Genomic DNA, 19,932 nt, shown 5'->3' with positions numbered 1-19,932 from the left:
GACCCTATGGGTGCCGGAAATCGAACCCAGGTTGGCCATGTGCAAGGCAAGCACTCTCCCCTCTGCACTATCTCTCCACCCTAAAAGCCAAATTTTTCATTTTGACTAAGTCCAATTCATCTTGTCTTGCGGAGGTGACTTCTGTTACAGGTCCTTTAATTTTGTTTATTTATTGTTATTTGTTTGGTTTTGGGGCCACACTCAGCAGTACTCAGGACTTACTCCTGGCTCTGCTTTCAGGAATTACTCCTGGTGATACTTGGGAACTCGATGCTTGAGCCCTGCCTTGATTTTTTTCCCTAAATGGCAAATATTGGATGGAATTCTACTCCTGAGCTCTGTTCCAGCCTGGAGTGTTTTCTGAATTTCACTTTCAGCTCTGATCAGTAGCAAACTTGTTGCACATTTATTTGTGCTGATAGTTTGCATGTTTCTAGAGTGTTTTTTATAAGACTCCACCATCTACAGGTAAAGACATTTTTCTTCTTTCCTTCAGGGATCATATGGAGTGCAGAGGATCAAATCAAGGCCAGCTGTGCACAAGGCCCTAGCCACCTTTTGAAATACGCAGGTGGAAGGGAGAACCCTCAGCTGATCAGTTAGGAAGTCACCTGCTCCACAGTGCCCGGATGTGGGTGGCACAGATGTCATGAGACCTGCCCAAGGCTGGACCTGCAAGGCAGCAGTGAAGTATATATTTTGGCCCAGGAGAAGGCTCTGGGCACTGCCATTCGCCGGCAAGCCAAGAGGAGGAGACCAAGGCAGAGGCCTCTGCGCTCCGCTCTTAAACAAAGGCCAAGATTGACACTAGAGAGCCTGGGGGGCTGCTGGCGGACAGAGGGACCCAGGTTGCTGCGGACCAGCCATCTCCGTGTCGGTGGCATCAGTGCACATTCCACCGACATGAGGATTTTAACATGCGTTCCATCTGTGGGCAGGTATTTCCACGTAAGTGTGTGTGTGTGTGTGTGTGTGTGTGTGTGTGTGGTCGCTGGGATGGAACCTAGGGCCCATGATCTATCATCACTGAGTCCCACCCCTCGCCCAGTGCTTCCATGTTCTAAAACCCTGAGAATACGGCCAGCACTCTGGACCTCCCACAGACCCCAACCTGGGGGCTCTACAAAACCCTAGAGGCAAAGGAGACAGTGTGTGTGTGTGTGTCTGTGCGTGTGTGTGGGGGGCGTAATCCAGAAGTAGAAAGGGGAAAAGGATGTTCATATCCCGGAATTCGGGGAGAATTGGACAGTGGGGGCGGGTGGTGTGTGGAAACTATGAGGCAGGTTTCTGGGGGTCATCACCCCCCTCCAGTCTTCTTCAGGTTTGGCACTCAAGGGGCAGGGGGTGGGCCAGCTCTGCTCAGCGGGGACACCGTGGGCTCTGCGAGGCCCCCCACCAGCCTCCAGTTTGTCTTCCTGGAGAGTGGCCGCAGGTGTCCTCCCAGGCAGTGTGAGAGCCAGGACCAGCAGGGAGCCGTTACCATGGCCACGGGGGGCCTTGATATGAAGCAGGTCTCCCCCCTCGCCTTCCCTTCGGGTGACGTCATGGACGTCCGTGGCCCTGACAGGCCACCTATGGCCTTTAAAGCATCTGCTCCCTGCTGGCCAGCAGCCTGGGTCACCTCCGCACCGCTCCATTTCCCTTCAGACTCCAGGATGGATCAGAGAGGCAAGTGTGGGGGCGTTTCATAGATAACTGCCCCCAAACTCTGCCCTCCCCTCCCCCAACCTGATCTATAGCTCTTGGGGGAAGTGTGCATGGGGGTGGGGGACAAGGGAGCAGGCGGAATAGTGTCCTTCTCACAGATCTGGAATTTTACCTGCCAGGTAAAATTCCAAATCCAGCCAGGATGACCCAGGCCCAGCGGGAGGAGGGACTGGAGGAGAAATCGGAGGCGGAACTGGTGCGGGTCGGCTGGTGGGAGGGAGCGGGAAGCGGAGAGCTGGCCTCCCGGGTCAGGTTCAGGAAGGCAGGAAGCCAGCATGGGACTGGGGGTGGGGGTGGGGGACTCAGCTCAGCTAGTTCTCACGCCGGCTCTGCGCCTCCGAGGTGAGTGGGGACAGGGTTCTGATGATGCAGGGGGCTCCCTCCGGAAGCCCTCCAGAGCCCCAGGCAAGCAGACCTGTTGCATACAGAAAGGGGTGGGGGCGCCTCAGCTCCCCACCTTGCCCACCAGTGCACGCGAAGCCCCCAGAGTCCAGAACTCCTCTCCGAGACACGCGGAGAGAAGGCAGAAAGTGCCGGTAGGTCTCTGAAGACTCATCCCAGAGCTAAGGGCTTCCCTACTCTTGGCCACTGCAGCAAATAATTCTCCTAACTCGGGGAGGGGAGCAGAGGGGGGTGGCGCTGAGACTGATGGGCTGAAAACGCGCCTCTGTGGGGACATGTCCTGAAGTGCGGTCTTCCTTTTCCAAGGTGGACAAAGCGTCTCTGGGGTCTGACCCCAAGGGGTATGAATCCCAGGGTCCCGGTCCCCTCCACCACCGTGGGTCTCCACTTTCAGCACCGACGGCTGGACAGCGCCGCGTCCGCACCGGGAGGGATCCCGCCAAGTCCCGAGGTGAGGCTGGGTAGAGGGGAGGGAAGTGGGTCCGGGGGTGAGGCTGGGTTAGGGGAAGGAGTCGGGGGTTCTTTTTCCAGTGAGACCGGGGCGCTAGGATCCTGATTCCAGAACATCGACTGAGGTGCTCCTTCGCTCCTTCGCTTGGACCCGTTGGAGCAGAGGTGCGTGGAGCGGGGCTGGGTGCCTAAGACGTGAGAGGAAGCAGCCGCTGCTGAGCGGGGGGACCCCTATCCCCCAATGTGCTGCCCGGCACAACTGCATCCAGCCGTGGGCTCGTCCCCACCCCTACAGACGCCCCTTTCCTCTCTCAGCGCCTTTCTGCCGCTTAAGACGCCCCAGCACAGGTAAGAAGCGCGTCTGAAACGCGGAGTGTATGAGCTCTGCTCCAAATGAACCTCAAAGTCCGCGGGGTTTATTTAGCCCAGTGAGCCCGAGTGGCCTTAGGGGAAGGAGCTGAGGGTAGGCTCTCACAAAGGGTTTATGGAGGAGAAGAGGAGGAGGAGGAGGAGGAAGAGAAGGAGGAGCAGCGGGCAGTCATTGGGGTGGTTACCAGGAAACCGTCCCCCCCCCCCGTTGCCTTGGTTACAGGGGGAACTTTTGCTACTGATTATAGGCAGTGCCTGGATACCTTAAATCCAGGGGACTTTAAAGGAGAGCTATGTGGGCAGGAGTCACAACCTGCAGCAAATTTGGGGGTGAAGGGGTGAGAGGAAATCCCGAAAAGTTAAAATTTTCTTGTCAAGTCAAGACATTTGGACAAACAGCGACCTGTGCTGGAAATGCTTCCCATCCCCCTCCCACCCCCTCAGAAAGGGGGGGGGGGGCGCATCCTTGGCTGCCCCCTGCCCCCAGTTAAACCTTTAGATGGAGGCCCAGCTTCTGCGCCCTCCTTTCCATCAGAACACCTCTGCTCTCAGTGGGGGAACGGGAGGGAGAGCGGACACCTGCCAAGGGGGTCTCTCTCTCTGCCCCTACCCCCACAGTGGGAACGGGGTGAGTTCTAGCTTAGGGCCTGTTCGCCTGTGTGCACAGGGAGCCCAGCTGGAAGTGGGGGGCCATGGGATTCCCCTGAGGAATAGCTGAGCATCACCCACACCTCATTCTTCAATATTTTCATCCCCTCCCAGCCCCGCCTGAGTGGGGGGCTTTAGAATGCAGCATCCACATCCTCCAAGCTTCTGTCTCGCAGGCTCCTCCACTCACACATGCCTCATGTATGTTTCCAGCCTCCCGGGGTGGCTCGGGTGACGGTCTTCCCCACAATTCCATGAGCAAATTGGGGGAAGGAACCATTGCCCTGGGCCTGAAAAATGGCTCTGTAAAATTCCCATCGATTCCCTCTGCCCTCAGTGTTCTGAGCAGCCGGGAGACAGGACAGGAAGGAGGGGGTCTCGGACGTCCATCAAAGCCTGGAGCCACAGTGGCCAAAATGCACCTTTGCCCTCACCCGAGGAAATAAGCCTCTTTATAATGCTCCATGCGAATAAGTCTCTTAAAATCATTGTAATCTCAATTATAGTTTATTATCTAAGTAATAGTACAGCGGGAAGGGCGCTTGCCTTGCGTGTGGCTGATGCAGGTTCTAGCTTCGCCATTCCCCACTCACTGCCAAGAGTGCTCCCACGGTGCAGAGCCAGGAGGAAGCCCTGAGTGCTGCCATTGTGGCCCCAAAGGCCAAAATTATGTATATTTTTATATACATAATGAGGGTCAAAATAATATCAAAATAAGTGGTGGAAGAACCCACGCACTGGGCCCAGTTTCAGCTCTGAAATGGCTCCGTAAAACTCCCTTATTTCCTGAAGGAAAAAATAATACTGTCACGGGTGGGCTCCAGAGCTGGGCTCTGGGACATCTGCATTAAAATGACTGTCCTGCTTGCGTTTCTCTAGAAACTTCTCAGTCCAGAGCAGATAGCAGCCCTGCCCATGTCCTGTTCTTCCCAAGGAAGGTGTTTTCCTTCAGAAATTCCCTAAGGACAGCTATCATTGATCTAATCAGAAAACGTCTTCGATAGCAAGTGCTATTTAAAACTTATTCTTCCCAGGCCAGGAGCAGCCCGGTACAGCAGGGAATGCCCTTTTCTTGCAAGCGGCTGACCGGGTTCGATCCCCACCGAGCCAGGAGTGATTCCTGAGTTGAGAGCAAGGAGTAACCCTGAGCATTGCCAGCTATAGCCTAAAAATCAAAACAAACAAACAAACAAACAAAATGATTCCCAACCTGCCTTTCTTGGGGGTAAAGGGCCAAGGAGAATGGAGATCGGCTTTTCTGTAGGTTCTTGCACTTTGCCTTTTTCATAAACAATGACATTCAGGTGAGCAAAGGTGCCAACCACTGCACCTGCCTCTATGCTGCCAAGGGGCAAAAGTCCCAGCTCGGGGTCCCAGACCCCCATCTCTGGACGTGGCTCTGAGGGTCTGATTTGCAGGTGATCCGTCAGGACCAACCAGTGTTGCTCCCTGACTATCATTTTCAGCTTTCTTAAATATGCCTGCATAATATACTTTTCCTCAGACTTTTTCTCATAGTTACTATGGTTTCATTTTTCAAAACTCAATAATGCACGATCATCTTTCCAAGGCGACACAGCCACTGTGCCCAAAGTTCAAGGTCAGGGACTGGAGTCCCAGGACAGAGGGGAGTCATTTGTCTTGCATATGACTGACCCAGCTCTGATCCCCAGCACCCCAGATGGTCCCCCTGAGCATTGCCAGGAGTGATCCTTGAGTGCAGAGCCAGGAGTCAGCCCTGAGCACCTCTGGGTGTGGTTCCAAAACAAAACAAAACAAATCCCACTCCCCAGAAATTCAAAGTTCTTGATTTCCCAGCTAAGGCTGGAGCTGGGCCCCACCTGGGAAAATGAGGTGAGTTTGGGAAGGGGCTGTGGGGAGGGAGTTGCATGGGGAGGGCCTAGACTTCACCCCTAGCACTGCAGGAAAAATAAAATAGGGAAAGGAGGAGGCCCAGAGCCATTATGGCGGGTAGGTGCTGGTCTTGCTTGAGGCCAAGCCAGGCTGATCCCTGACACCATGTATGGTCCCCCGAGCCCTGCCCGGAGTCAGCCCTGAGCACTGCTGGATATGATCAAAAACATAAAATAAAATTTTAAGAAAGGTCTGCAAGGAATGACCTGAGTCATGACGAACTCCCTCAGGTTGGGACTTATTCTCACACTGTTTTTTTTTTTGGTCTGTTTGGTGATTTGGGGGCTACCAAGGGAGCCTTGAGGAAATGAGGGCACTGCAGCCCAGAGCTGCCCACTGGCCCGGAGTGGGGTTCCCTAGCCCCGAGCTGCCTCGCCTCTCCCTTTTCTGGACCTCTCCCCAAGAGATAACTCCCAGCAGTGCTCAGGAGTTACTCCAGGCGCTGTGTTTAGGAATCACTCCTGGCGATGTTTGAGGGACCCTGTGGAGTACCGGGGATTGAACCTGGGGCCACCATGTGCAAGGCCAGCGCCCGCCCCGCTGTCTCATAGCCCCTACCTGCTCAGGTTGTAACACTGGTTTGCTTTTATGCTGGATCCTAATCCCTCCCCTCTCCCCCTTGCCAGCACGGTCTGGTGCAGGTGCAGACAAGGACACAACCAGGGGTGTGAGATGGGCCCCAGGTGGGGGTCTTGTATGAGGCTTGGGACCCCCCCCCCGCTTGAGAAACACCCCCCACCCCCGAGTGTTTCTTCACTCCAGGATGTGGACTTTGTTCTTTCCTCTCTGCTGACACGGAAAGTCTTGTTTTCGGGACCCAGGATGGTTGCTGCCCCCCCCCCCATCTCACTGGAAGAACAGCCAAAGGGCTCCCCCTCCCGCCGGAGATGCCTTATTGTGAGTACGAGGTGGGCAGGGCTGTGGGCACCAGGAGAGACTGAGCAGGAGGGTGCAAGCAAGAAGGCCTGAGCCCGCAGCCCGCAGCCCGGGCCGAGGGGCCGAGGGGCCGAGTGATAGCACGGTGGGGCAGGTCTCGACCTTGCCTGTAGCTGACTGGATTCCATCCCCAGAGCCTCCCGACCCCCGCCACGAGTGAGCCTTGAGGAAATGAGGGCGCTGCACCCCAGAGCTGCCCACTGGCCCTTAGTGGGGTTCCCTAGCCCCGAGCTGCCTCACCTCTCCCTTTTCTGGAGCTCGCCCCACGAGATAAAAGGTGCTGAGGTCCCGTCGCCATGGGAACGGGAAGCAAGCACTTGAGCCTCCCCATCCCCCATCTCTGCAGGAAAAGGAAGGGGGCTGGGCGGGCTGGCGCTAGAAACCATGGAAACCAGCGTTGCCAAGGGAATGGTCGATGCCCAGGACAGAAGCTTCCAGTGGGGAGAGGAAGTGGTCGGTGCTGGCTTCAGAGAGAGGAGCAGATTCTGGACCGTTTCCCCGAACCCACGGCGGCACTTCCGGGGCTCCTTGTGTCTCCCCCTACCTGATAGCCCCCGAAGTTAAAGGCCTTTCGAAAAGGGGAGGGGGCCGTCAGGGGGGAGCAATGGAAATGGGTTTCTTTCCCTCTTTCCCGCTATAACCTCCCTGCCCCTCCCCACCCACGGCTCCGAAGATGCGGGTTGGTGCTGCGTAGACACTGGGGCTGGGGCTGAAGCCAAGGGCTCTGCCAAGCCTGGACTCCCTGGGCTGGGTCCACCTCCAGCACGGGGCACGGCCAGGCTGGGCTGGTGGATTCTGCTGGCCCACGCTCAGAGCCCCCCGGGGTCGCCAGCATCTCTCCCTGGTCCCACTCAGCTCCTCACATTTGCCAGAGAAACGGCAGCTTCTCCCAGGTCCCCGCACCCCTGCAGGTGACAAGCCCAGATTCTCAGCAGTGCGGAAGGGACCCGCGCTCACGCTGTTCTACCTCTACAGCAATGAAAAGCAGGGGCCAGCGCTATAGGACAGCCATGGGGCGCTGGCCCGGCACACGGCTGACCTGGGTTCCATCCCTGGCACCCCGTAGGGTTCCCCCCAGCCCCCCACCAGCCTGCCAGGAGAGACCCCTGAGTGCAGAGGCAGGAGTAACACTGAGCATCGCCCATGTGACACAAACAGCAAATAAAGTCGGAAGAAGAAGCAGCCAATGTGCCCCGCCCCCTGCAGAACCTCCAGGGGCCGGGGAAGCATGTGCCCACCCAGAATGGCTCCCTGCTGCCTTCTGAGCTGTGGCCCCTCCGGAGGAGAGGGACAGACCAGGGCTCAGGGAAGGCAGAGAAACGCTACCCAGGAGCGTCAGCTTTGGGGATCACTGAGGGGAGCAGACTTAGGGACCAGCTCGGGACCTGGGGCGGGGGGGTGGGGGCGGCGGAGGCGGGGGCCAGTGGCCAGCCCCATCTGGAAGACTTGTGATTTTGTTGTTGTTTCTCTGAATCAACAGCAAATCCTGGTCTGCCTCATGGTGCAGGTCCCTGCAGCGGGGTGGGGTGGGTCATTCTGGGTCCTTCCCCTGTCTGTGCCTCTGCATCCTAGAAAGCCCCCCACCCCCCCACCCCCTCAGCCCCTGACAGCACACTCTGGTCCAGAAACCAGATAGCGGAGAGGGTGAGCTGAGAAGCAGAGGGGGAGGGGGAGGGGGGTCGGGGTGGGCTTTAGGGAGCAGTGATGCCACTTCTGCACCCCCGACTCCCACTCCTCGGGAACTCCCCCCAACCCACAGGGCACCCACAGCTACAGGTGCTGCGTGGACCCCTCAGCCAGGGAGGGCTCAGAGTTCCAGGGTCCTGGCAGTGACCTCGCTCGGTGGCAGAAGGTGAGGACACTCCTGCCCGGGTCGCCGGGATCTTGTGGCGCCGGCCCCGGGTTGCAGAGTGGACTCATGGGATGCCTATGGCTCGAGCTGCTGGCCAGAGCCTGGAGCGGGACGCTGGGGTCACCCACGCTGGGGTTCAGCCCTGCCTGGGGCGCCCCAGGGAGACGCTCCCCAGTGGGTTTCTTTCTCAGGCGCTCACAGGCAGACAGAAGGGGCCGGGTGCTGGAAAGGAGATTTGGGAAATAACAGAACTAAGAAAGATCGCCAAGCCCAGAAGTCGCCCAAAGGCACAGAGACCCCCGTCTCTCAGGCACGGAGACCCCCGTCTCAGGCACGGAGACCCCCGTCTCTGAGGCACGGAGACCCCAGTCTCTGAGGCACGGAGACCCCCGTCTCAGGCACGGAGACCCCCGTCTCAGGCACGGAGACCCCAGTCTCTCAGGCACGGAGACCCCAGTCTCTCAGGCACGGAGACCCTGTCTCTCAGGCACGGAGACCCCGTCTCTCAGGCACGGAGACCCCCGTCTCTGAGGCATGAAGACCCTGTGTCTCAGGCACAGAGACCCCATCTCTCAGGCACGGAGACCTTCATCTCTCAGGCACGGAGACCCCCGTCTCTGAGGCACGAAGACCCTGTCTCTCAGACACGGAGACCCTCTCTCTCAGGCGCAGAGACTGTCCCTCTGAGATGCAGATCGTGAGCTCTGGGGAGACAGAGAAGACGGCTGGAGGGGACACCTCAGGGAAGAAGGTGCTTGGAGAGAATCCGGGGTCCTGAGCTCATTCCCTGCCCTCCAGACAGCCCAGACCAAGAGCTGTGGGGGGCTCTCCCTCTCTCCCTCCCCTCCCTTCTCTCTCTCTTTCTCCCTTCCCCTTCTCCCTCCCTCTCTCCTTTCCCTCTCCCTCTCTCCTCTTTCTCTCACTCTCTTTCTCTCTCTCCTCTCCCCTTCTCTCCCTTTCCCTCCCTTCTTTTCCTCTCCCTCTCCCTCTTCTCTCCCCTTCTCCCTCTCTCCCTCCTTCTATCTCATGCTCTCTCTCTCTCTCCTCCCTCTCCCCATAGCATTTCTCTAAGCAAATTTCCTCAAATAAAACTATCTCACTTCACTCTTGGCTCCTCGAAATTCTTCTCAGCAGGGAAGGCACAGCCCATTCCTAGGTGAGGCCGGTTCCTCCGTTTCCCTCCGATTCTCCCTCCAGCCCGGGACCCTCCGCGCCCTCTGGCTCTCAGCTCAGACTGCTGGGACACTAGTGCTGCCAGGGGTGTCCGGAGTGGCCAGGTGCGGCCTGCCCTGATGGGTCGAGCAGAGGCAGAGCAATTTCCTGGAAACTTCCCCTTTTCTTCCCACTTCCCACATCACCTGCAACCCGCAGCCAAAGAAATACCCAGGAGTTAGGCGACCTGTGATAGGATTAGCCTGGCTGGAGGAGTCCCCTCCCCCCACGTCGGGTCTCTGCTCCTCTGACCTCAGAGCCTGGGGCATAGGGGACCCCCTGACCCCCACCCCTCAGGCCAGAGACCCAGCAGAGGGTAGATGAGCAGCTTTGAAGCAGAACTGGCCTAGGAAACCATATGCAAATCTGTGCAAACAGAAGGGGGTGATCTGGCTCCAGGGGGACACAAAGGTGCTAGGTGGGGTGAGGTGCAGAAAGGGAGCCCCCCCCCTGATCAAACTGGGACTGAGGGGCAGAGAGAAAGAGGGTGGGAGAGAGGGAGGGGGAGAAACCTTTAGCACCAGCCCCTTCCGTCCTCAGGAGAGCTGAGGGCCGCCCTCCTCCCCATCTGGCCAAAGATACTTCCCCAAGTCCATTAGCCAAGCCATTAGCAGCCCTCAGCGAGGGCTCGCCCTGGGCCAGCTGTGTGACCTTTCCAAAGGCACTTAACCTCTCTGAGCAATCAGCACTGCCCGCCCAGCAGGAAGCTGTGCAGTCCTCTGCCCATCCCCTGCCTCTGCGTTTTTTTCTCCTTTTGCCTCCACCTCCGGAAGCTGGTCCTATCAGGAATCTCATTTTCACTGGAGAAGTCTGCAAATTGGTGTCTCACAGCAGGGGGGTGCCCTTGAATAGTGGGGGCCAGCATGGGAGGGGCAGAGCTGGGGAAGGGAGACAGGCTGTTCCAGGCAGTCCTCAGAGGGCTGGGCCTGCACAAACAGAAAGGGGGTGGGGATCTGGCTGCAGGGGTACACACAGCTGCTAGGTGGGTGAGGTGCAAAAAGGGAGCCCCCCTGGTAAAACTGGGACCGAGGGGGCAGAGAGAAGGGGGAGAGGAAGAGAGAGAGAGGAGAGAAAGAGGGTGGGAGAGAGGGAGGGAGATAGAGAAAGGAGAGAGGTGGAGAGGGAAAGAGGAAGAGAGAGAAAGAGAAGGAGAGAGAGGGGGAGAGGGAGGGGAGGAGAGAGGGAGAGAGGGGGAGAGGGAGGGAGAGAGGGAGAAACAGAGGGGGAGAGGAAGAGAGAGGAAGAGAGGGAGGGAGAGAGAGGGGGGAGAGGGAGAGAGAGAGGGAGGGAGAAACAGAGGGAGAGTAAGGGAGAGAGAGAGGGAGAGTAAGGGAGAGAGAGAGGGAGGGAGGGAGGGAGGGAGAGTGAGGAAGAGAGAGAGGGAGGGAGGGAGGGAGGGAGGGAGGGAGGGAGAGTGAGGAAGAGAGAGAGAGAGCACGCACAGCAGGGAAGGCGCTTGCCTTGCCCAGGATAGCCGGGTTCAACCCTGACATCCCATCTGACATCCCATCTGACATCCCAAGCCCCCGCTGAGCACAGATCATGGAATAATCCCTTGAGGCTGCTGGGTGTGCCTGCGGGAAGGGCGCCTGGCTCTGAAGCTGGCCACCAGCGTGGAGAGAAGTGTCAGGAGGCCTGAGGCCCCTCCTTCAGGAGCTGGGGGCTGGTCTGCAGGACCCTTGCCCTGTGGTGGGAGCCCCCATAGCTGTGTGTGAATTTCCCATCTGGGGGCACCTCCATCCCTGCCGCCCACCCCCTCCCCAGCTCCACATCTTGTCCACTTCAGAAGATGCGATATCAACAGAAATATGGGGCACACCCCCACCCCATTTTGATTTCTTTTATGAGTGGGTTTGGGGCCCTACAGTGCAGTGTCCAGGGCCTATTGCTGGCTTCATGTAGTGGAGACAGTCATTCCTAGAGGTGCTTGGGGAACCCTGTGGGACCAGGGTTTGGCTTTTTTCCCCAGCTCTTACTCCCGTCTCTGTGCTCAGGGATCACTCCTGGCAGTGCTGGGAGCAATGCCGGGGATCAACCTGGACCGCCCATATGTAAAGAGGGTCCCCACCTCCAGATGTATTGACAAGCTTTCTCTTTTTTGGTCCTATTGCGTTCTGCAGTCACACAGCGAGGCACAGGGGTCACTCACTCCTGGCAGTGCTCAGGGATCACTCCTGGCAGTACTTGGCAGGCCAGAGGGGGTGCTGGAGTCAGTCTTGTGCAAAGCAAACGCCCCACCCGCTGTGCTATCCAGCCCCTCCATGAGCTTTCTTATTTCTCCTGAGAAATGGAGGTTTCCTTTGTGGGGGGTCCACCCAGCGGTGCTCAGGGCTTATTCCTGACTCCACGCTGGGGTATCACTCCTGACAGGGTTCAGGGGATACCTGGGGCACAGGGGATTGAGCCCTGCATGCACGGGGTGGACGATGTCCAAGGCAGCATCCTACCCTGCCCACTGTTTCATCTTTTTTGGCCTCAAGTTTTTTTTCTTTTTTTTTTAATTTCTTTTTTTATTTTTGGGGTCACACCTGATGGTGCTCAGAGGCTACTACTGCCTCTGCACTCAGGAATCACTCCTGGCAGGTTCGGGGGACTATATGAGATGCCGGGGGTTGAACCCAGGTTGACCAAGTGCAAGGGACCCTAACCTTTGTGTTATGTCTCTGGCCCCTAAGAATTTTTTTGTCTTCGAAATTCCAGTTTTAAAATTCCCAAGTCCAAGTAAAAGTCTTATGCTATAACTCTAGGTCAGGCGGCAAAATAAACAGCCCAGGACTTTTCAGAGCTGACTTTCTAGGGGGCAGAACGTAAATCGTGGACGAAACCGGGGTCCCTTAGTTACCAGCTCTGGTCGCACTTATGCAGACGTCACGTGAACGAATGGGGAAGCAGCTCCCTCTGCTGGCTGATCTGGGTAGTTGCGCCACAGCGGCGCCACTGCAGGGCAAATCCGTCCCTAGCTCTCCAGCCAGGACGCAGTTAAATTACCCCCTTACCCTTCGACGCCCCCCCCCCCCGCCCCCCGTAGGTGATTCCAGTGCTCAGCCAAGATTGAGGACTATTTATTTCAAGATTAATTTTATATGTGAAAGAACTACAGTCCCGAAAGGAACCAGGGGCAAAGTAGAATGAAATTGCCCTGGATCTGGCTGGAGAGAATACCACGGGGAAGAGGCTTGCCTTGCACAAGGTGGAACTAGGTCTGATCCCCCGCACCCCGGGGGTCCCCCAGTCTCAGCAGGAGTGAGCACGGATGGGTGAGTGGTGCCCAAACACCCCCACTCCAAAGAATGAGGATAAATTGCATTATTTACTCTTTCACTGAGTTTATAAACCCAGTGATACAGATATTACTTTTTGTGAGAATGAAACAGCAGACCGTTTGTTTTGATGAACATGACCACTGATAAGCATTGTTCAAATAAAGTGGAGATAGAGTAGAAGGGAGTTTATTCTGACACAATTCCTTCTTTCCTTCCTTCCTTCCTTCCTTCCTTTCTTTCTTTCTTTCTTTCTTCCTTCCTTCCTTCCTTCCTTCCTTTCTTTCTTTCTTTCTTTCTTTCTTTCTTTCTTTCTTTCTTTCTTTCTTTCTTTCCTTTCTTTCTTTCTTTCTTTCTTGGGTCACATTCAGCGTTGCACAGGGGTGACTCCTGGCTCATGCACTCAGGAATTACTCCTGGCTCATGCACTCAGGAATTACTCCTGGCGTTGCTCGGGGGACTATATGGGATGCTGGGAATCAAACCCGGGTCGACCGCGTGCAAGGCAAACGCTCTACCCGCTGTGCTATCACTCCAGCCCCTATTCTGACACAATTTCCCTCCCCTCCCCTCTCCTCCCTTCTCCTTCCCTCCCCTCTCCTCTCATCTTCTCTTAGACCAAATCTAGAGCTTCTCAATAATGCAAAACAAGTGCTCTACCAAGGAATTAGGTCTCTGGTTTCGTAGTTATATTCTTATTTTTTGTGGGGTGGGGTGGACAGACCCAGTGATGCTCAGGGCTTACTCCTGGCTCTGCATTCAGGAATTACTCCTGGAGGTGCTTGGGGGACCCTATGGGATGCCAGGGATTGACCCAGATCAGCCGCCTGCAAGGCAACTTTCCCTGCTTTACTATCCCTCTGGCCCCTTGTTAGCTATATTCTTTTTTTTTTTCTTTTTGAGTCACACCTGGCAATGCTCAGGGGTTACTCCTGGCTCTGCACTCAGGAATTACTCCTGGCAGTGCTCAGGGGGCCATATGGGATGCTGGGAATTGAACCCGGGTAGACTGCGTGCAAGGCAAACGCCCTACCCGCTGTGCTATTGCTCCAGCCCCCATTAGTTATATTCTTTAAAATAAATATAAAACCTTTTTTTGTTGTTGGGGCTGGAGCAATAGAGTACAGTGAGGAGGGCATTTGTGTTGCATGCAGCTGGCCCAGGTTCAATCCCTGGCACCCCATTTGGTTCCCTGACTCTGCCAGGAGTGACTCCTGAGTTCAGAGCCAGGAGTAAATCCTGGTACCACCAGGTGTGTTCCAAAGGTCAAAGAAACCAAAACCAAACAACTTTTTGTTGTTAACAGATAATAATACATAGGCTACACAGTGCAGGTGGAGACCCAAAGGCATTGGTGTGTGGCTCCAAGCCGTGAATAAGAATCATTTGTTACTCTCCTTGTTATTTGTGCCATAGGGATCTTTCTGTTAACCTGTTACTACCTCCAGAAGTTGCGGCTCTGTATCCCAATGCAGAGAATTTCACAAAGGAGAAAGTGTTGGGGCTGGAGCGATAGCACAGCGGGTAGGGCGTTTGCCTTGCACGCGGCCGACCCGGGTTTGATCCCCAGCATCCCATATGGTCCCCTGAGCACCGCCAGGAGTAACTCCTGAGTGCAAAGCCAGGAGTAACCCCTGTGCATCGCCGGGTGAGACCCAAAAAGCAAAAAAAAAAAAAACAAAAAAAAAACAAAAACCAAAGGAGAAAGTGTTGAAACCGGAAAAACAACTGCTAATGAGTGATCAGCGGAGTTTGGATTGTGCAGGACCCTCACCCATGCAAGGCAGCCTACCGCTAAGCTGCTTTACCGCTAAGCTTCGCAGCCTCCGACTTTAACACACCGTTAATGTCCCACGATATCCAGGGAGCGGGGTGGATTGGGGCTGGGGAACCCGAAACCCACAGCTCCCGTCTCTTTAAAATTTCCCGCCACTAGACCGGTTTAGGGCATAATCCACGCCCTCGTGAAAGCCCGCCCCTCCTGTTCTTGCCACCCAATCCGCTGCGAGCCGGTCTTTCAACCAATCAGAGGCGGTCTTAGGCGGGCGCTGCCGCTCCGCGAGCCAATAGAGGGCCCGGCCGGGTCATGTGGGAACTACTCGGCTACCTGGACGCCACGTGGGTGACGGAGGAGCAGCTCGGGGCTCTAGGTGAGCCGGGGACGGGGGTCGCGGCGCTGCCCGGGACCCCAGGGGCCGGCAGGTGTCGGCGCGTGATGGACACCCTCGGCCTGTGCCGAGACACGCCCGGGCACGACCGATCCGGCTGCCCGGGCCCCGTGGGTCGCCGGCCGGGCCCTGGACGCCGCCTGGCCGGGCCGGCGCGGTCCGGGGGTGGGCCCCAGTAGCTGGGAGTGGCGGAGGGGTGGCCGCGAACTGTCAGTGATCGACGCCCGAGATCTGGGGCCGTCGCCTGGAGGCGGAAGGTGGGGCCAGGCCTCGCCCTTGCCCCTGGCGCTGCGGGAGATGGCTGGGGGAACTGGAATATCCGCTGCAGCAACCCCCGCCCCCAACACCCCGACTTTCCTAGTTGCCAGAACTCTTTTAGCAGCCCAGGCCAAGTGTTAGGCCTCTGACTCGGCGGAGTGGAGGGACGGCAGATTACCAGATGTCCAGTGCCAAAGTGGCAGTTACGTCGACCTGGCTCTAGGGCCCCATGGCTCCTGGAAATCCGTGCTTTAGGGGGGCGGGGAGCAACCCTTTTCGTGAGGAGTGGCTTTGCAGGTTCCACTTGCCCCAGCAGGCGCCCTGGGCAATCTGAGGGTGTCAGCACCGCGTGGAGTGCCAATCCCCATGTGGGTAATGGGGAGCCACTCCCTGCTGCTTTCTTGTGGGGCTCCACCTGCCTCCATCTGGGGCTGCAAGGGGCTGAACCCTGAGTAATAACAGGTTCCAGCCTGATAGCCACATCCAGAATGCAGGAGTGGAGGAGAGTTTGCACTCATATCCCCAGGACCAGGCCCCTGGAACGAGGCCAGCTGGTTTCTAGCCCCTTTGAACTCTCATAGCCACCGGGAGCTCTGCTTCTCAGGAGGAAAGGCAGGGGCCAGTGTATTCCCCTACCCGCCCCCCCTCAGGCAGCCGCCTGCAGCTCAGCCTGTGGCCCACCACCCTGGGGGAGCTGCCCCCAGCACCAGCCTCTTTTAGATCCCCAACTGTGCTCAGGGATCATTCCTGGCAGGGAGGGGGCAGGGGAGGCAGGACCATATTGGGTGCTGGGGTTCAGATCCGGATCCGCCTTGTGCCAGGCAAGTGCCTTCCCTGCTGTACTCTCTCTCAGGCCCTGCACCAGGCCCTTTTAAGGAGAGCAATGCCGGGGGTGGGGGCCATCACTGAGCATTTAGCCTCTACCTCCACCCTGCCCCCTAACACACACACACACACACACACACACACACACACACACACACACAAAATCTTCTCTTCCATAAGGCTGAGGCCCTTCCTATCTCCCAGCCTGTGGGGATTAGAGCTGGGGGGTGACACGCTTTGGGGGCACCCCTAATAGGGAGGAAAAGGGCACCAGATTCATCTGCAGCTGTGTCCAGGACAGGAGGGATGGACAAACCCTGTGGCCTGCACCTGTGGGAGGGGCCAGGCAGAGGCGGGCCCAGAGGAGACCAAGTCCAGAGGCAAAGTCCAGCCATGAGGGAAGCCAGACCTGGGTGTGGAGGCCATGGGAAAGGAAGTGGAGACAGCTGGGAGAGGGCGGAAGGCTCTGTGCCTGCCCCTCTGAGCAAATGCTGTCTGCCCCGCCCCTCCGCCCTCCCATGCACCCCGCCCTGTGTGCCCGGACGCGGTGCTGGGGAGTGATCTGCTGCTTTCTGCCTGTCTGGGGGGACCCTCTGGGGCTCAGTTTCCTTCCGTGACAGGAGGACACTTCTGTGGTGGGAAGACCACATGAATCTGGGGAGAGAGCTTGGGGTTCTGGTCTGCTTGGGGCGCTGAACCTGAACATGACAGTTAAAATGGGTCCTCTGGGCGGGAGAGGTAGCCCAGTGAACAGGGCACTTGCCTGCACGTGGCCAATCAGGGTTGGATCTCCGGCATCCCATTGTAGCCCCCTGAGCACTGTCAGGAGTGCTCCCTGAGAGCAGAGCCAGAAGTAAGCCCTGAGCACCACTGGGTGTGACCCCCAAGTAAAACTCCAAATAAAAATGGGGCCTCAACTCCTCTCGGAAGAGAGTTTTGTTGTTGTTTGGTTTTGGGGTCATACCCAGCGATGCTCAGGGCAGATTCCTGGCTGTATGCTCAGGGATCACTCCCTGTGGGCTCTGGGGACTAAATGGGGTACCGGGGTAAAAACGTGGGTCTACCACATGCGAGGCAGGCGTCCTCCCTCCTGTACTATCCTCCAACCCAGTGGGGGAGTTTTGCAGGAGTGTGGGCACCGGACACCTTTCTCACCATCTCTTCCCCCCATGCCCTGCAGGTGGGGGCTTCTCTTGTTAGAGCAGTGAGCTGGCGGCATGGTGTCCCCAGAGGCGAGTGTGTCCACCCAGTGCCTGTGCCCCTCCCCCGCTGGCCTGAACTCCAAGGACATGCGGAAGAAACCTAAGAAGCGGAGCCGGCGGCACCAGCGCGTCCTGGCTCAGCGCTGGGGGCCGAGCCCCAGCGCCACCCAGGCTCCTGTGCCTTCGCTGCTCCCCCTGCCGCCGTGCCCCCAAGCCTCGTTCCTTGGGAGGCTGTCCCCCAGGGCGGCAAGTGGCCCCCGGGTGGCCGCCGGGTGCGTGACCTCTCCCAACAAGTGCGTGGCCATCGACTGTGAGATGGTGGGCACGGGGCCCCGGGGCCGCGTGAGTGAGCTGGCCCGCTGCTCCGTGGTCAGCTACCACGGCGACGTCCTCTACGACAAGTACGTCCGGCCCGAGCGGCCCGTCACCGACTTCCGCAGCCGCTGGAGCGGAATCACGCAGCAGCACCTGAGCAAAGCCGTCCCCTTCCAGGTGGCCCGGAAAGAGGTGCAGCCTGGGGGCGCGGGGGGGTGCGCCCCTGGAGACCCGGGCCCGTGCCTGCCCCCGTGCTGGGTTCTGCGCCTTCCTGAGCCCCGGCCCGACTCCCACCCTCAGGTCCTCAAGCTGCTCAAAGGGAAGGTGGTGGTGGGCCACGCGCTGCACAACGACTTCCAGGCCCTCAAGTACGCCCACCCGCGCAGCCACACCCGCGACACTACCTGTGTGCCCAGCCTGCTGAGCCCCCACGGCACCCCGACGCGCACCCGCGTGTCCCTCAAGGGCCTGGCCTTGGAGCTGCTGCACAAGAAGATCCAGGTGAGCCCAGGACCGGTGGGCGGGGCCCCGAGCAGAGCAAAGGCCGGTGGGCGGGGCCCTGGGCGCAGTGGGCGGGGCCCTGAGCTGTGCAGCGGGTGGTGGGTGTGATCCTGAGTGCTGGGGGTGGGGCGGGGCCCTGGGTGCGGTGGGGGCCTCCTTCAGCCTCGATTTCCCAGCTTTGCCCATATCGCTGCCTGTAGGTGGGCCAGCACGGACATTCGTCTGTGGAGGACGCCGCCACGGCCATGCAGCTGTACCGGCTGGTGGAGGACCGCTGGGAGGAGCAGGTGGGCGGCCTCTGCGCCCAGCCGGAGGACCGAGAGGGAGACGGCAGCTCTGACATGCAGCAGTTCATGGATGACCGCTATTGGCCCGAGGACCTGACCCCTGGCCCTGGGGCAGGAGGGACGCGGGTTCCCCGTGGAGAGTAAGGGCGGGGAAAGCCCTGGAGTGGGCTCAGCTGCCTAGAGCTGGGCTACTGGCACTTTAGAGATCAGGGGCGTCGGGACCTGCACCCCGGCCCCACAGGAACTGGTCGCTCACCTCGTCCATGCGAGGGCTCTACGGTCACACGGATAGCAGTGGAACCCGCTGGGAGACCTCTAGGGGGACATGGTTTCCTTTCTGCCTGCCGGGAGCTCTGTCCCTTCAACAGGCACCCGCTCTGGGGACGGCAGCTTGTTTACTGTCACCTGGTCTGACCTGCCCATGCCCCAGGTGAGCAAAGCTGGGGGTTCTGGGACTGCACCTGGTCCTGGGAGTTCCTCCAGCTTCTAGAATGTTCTCCACAGGGCACCATGGAGCCTGTGCCTCTTGCCAGAGCTACCTCGGGGGACGCCCGGATATGCCCACAGCTGCCCCTGCAGCTAGGGGCCCGGCTTATCCCCCTTCTCCCTGCAGTGACCAGGCACGCAGTCTCCCTCTTCTGCCCGTGCACCTCCCTGTGCCCCCTCCTGCCGCTGGGCTTGTTGGGGAGCCTGGGTTGGTCTGTGGGCGAGGGGAGGAGGATCAGAGTGCCGGGTCTCAAGCCTTCGGGAATAAAGCCCCACGGGAGAGGAGGGTGACGTTGTCTGTGTGAATTCACGGCTCCCCAGATGGTGCTTGGGAATGAGGCCGCAGTACTGGGACCCCGGATCCGAGATCACTCACACAGATGCCGGGTGCTGTGGGTGTGGGGTCCGCTCTGAGATACACGGGGTGCTGAGTTTCATCAGGCATCAATTTATGAGGGGAGGGGGGCACATTGGGTGGCTCCTGGCTCCTGGGTCTGTGCTCAGGGATCACATGTGGTGCCAGGGTCTAATGAGGGTTGGCATGAGCCAGACAAGCAACTTCCCGCTCTGCTATGTGCTTCGTCCTGCTAAGTTGACCAGGGTCCCCGAGGCGGAGGGAGAAAGACAACGGGGTCAGGAGGGCTGACAAGCAGTGTTCACGCAGCGTCTTCATTGAACAAGCAACAGTCTTTTATAGGTCTCTAAAAGGAAGCATACATTAGAAAAGTAGCCAGGAATGTTCAGGATACATAAATGTAGAATGTACTGGGCTTCTAGACTTCAATGATGTTTTTCTACAGTTACATTGTTTCGATGATACTTTCCTTGGTTATATATTAATATACCTTAGCAACATGTTTTGCCATAAGAATGGGGAAAGAGCCCGCCAGAAAAACAAGAAAGTCAGCCCTTAGAATGTGTAACCCCAAAACAATGGTTTCTGTAAACCAGCCTTTAGACAACACGTCCCCAGGACAAGGACTATTTTTTTTTTTCTTTTTGGGTCACACCCGGCAATGCACAGGGGTTACTCCTGGCTCTGCACTCAGGAATTAACCCTGGCACTGCTCAGGGGACCATATGGGATACTGGGAGTCGAACCCGGGTTGGCTGCGTGCAAGACAAACGCCCTACCCTCTG

At 58.0% G+C, this 19,932-nt stretch overlaps 1 protein-coding gene across 2 annotated transcripts; it reads left to right on the top strand.

Moving 5' to 3' along the window:
• The first annotated feature begins 14,828 nt into the window (after nt 1-14,828).
• On the top strand, nt 14,829-19,447 carry AEN (apoptosis enhancing nuclease). 2 transcript variants are annotated; one of them, XM_055142499.1, is made up of 4 exons: nt 14,829-14,900; nt 17,182-17,710; nt 17,819-18,019; nt 18,220-19,447. In XM_055142499.1, exons 2-4 carry the CDS (start codon nt 17,219-17,221, stop codon nt 18,448-18,450), a joined length of 924 nt encoding a protein of 307 aa, XP_054998474.1. In that variant the 5' UTR covers nt 14,829-14,900; nt 17,182-17,218; the 3' UTR covers nt 18,451-19,447. The 2 variants fall into 2 exon arrangements, with proteins under 2 accessions (XP_054998474.1, XP_054998473.1); XM_055142498.1 differs by having other exon boundaries at nt 17,182-18,019.
• The last annotated feature ends 485 nt before the right edge of the window (nt 19,448-19,932 follow it).

This window comes from Sorex araneus, chromosome 6 (genome assembly GCF_027595985.1).
Source record: "Sorex araneus isolate mSorAra2 chromosome 6, mSorAra2.pri, whole genome shotgun sequence".
Lineage (NCBI taxonomy): Eukaryota > Metazoa > Chordata > Mammalia > Eulipotyphla > Soricidae > Sorex > Sorex araneus.
This window is presented reverse-complemented; position numbering and strand designations above follow the sequence as displayed.

Bases quoted from the DNA above. Each gene is read 5' to 3' on its own strand.
- AEN (XM_055142498.1), top strand. From the start codon at position 17,219: ATGGTGTCCCCAGAGGCGAGTGTGTCCACCCAGTGCCTGTGCCCCTCC. The intron at 18,020-18,219 runs GTGAGCCCAGGA...CGCTGCCTGTAG, and splicing joins TGCTGCACAAGAAGATCCAG to GTGGGCCAGCACGGACATTC.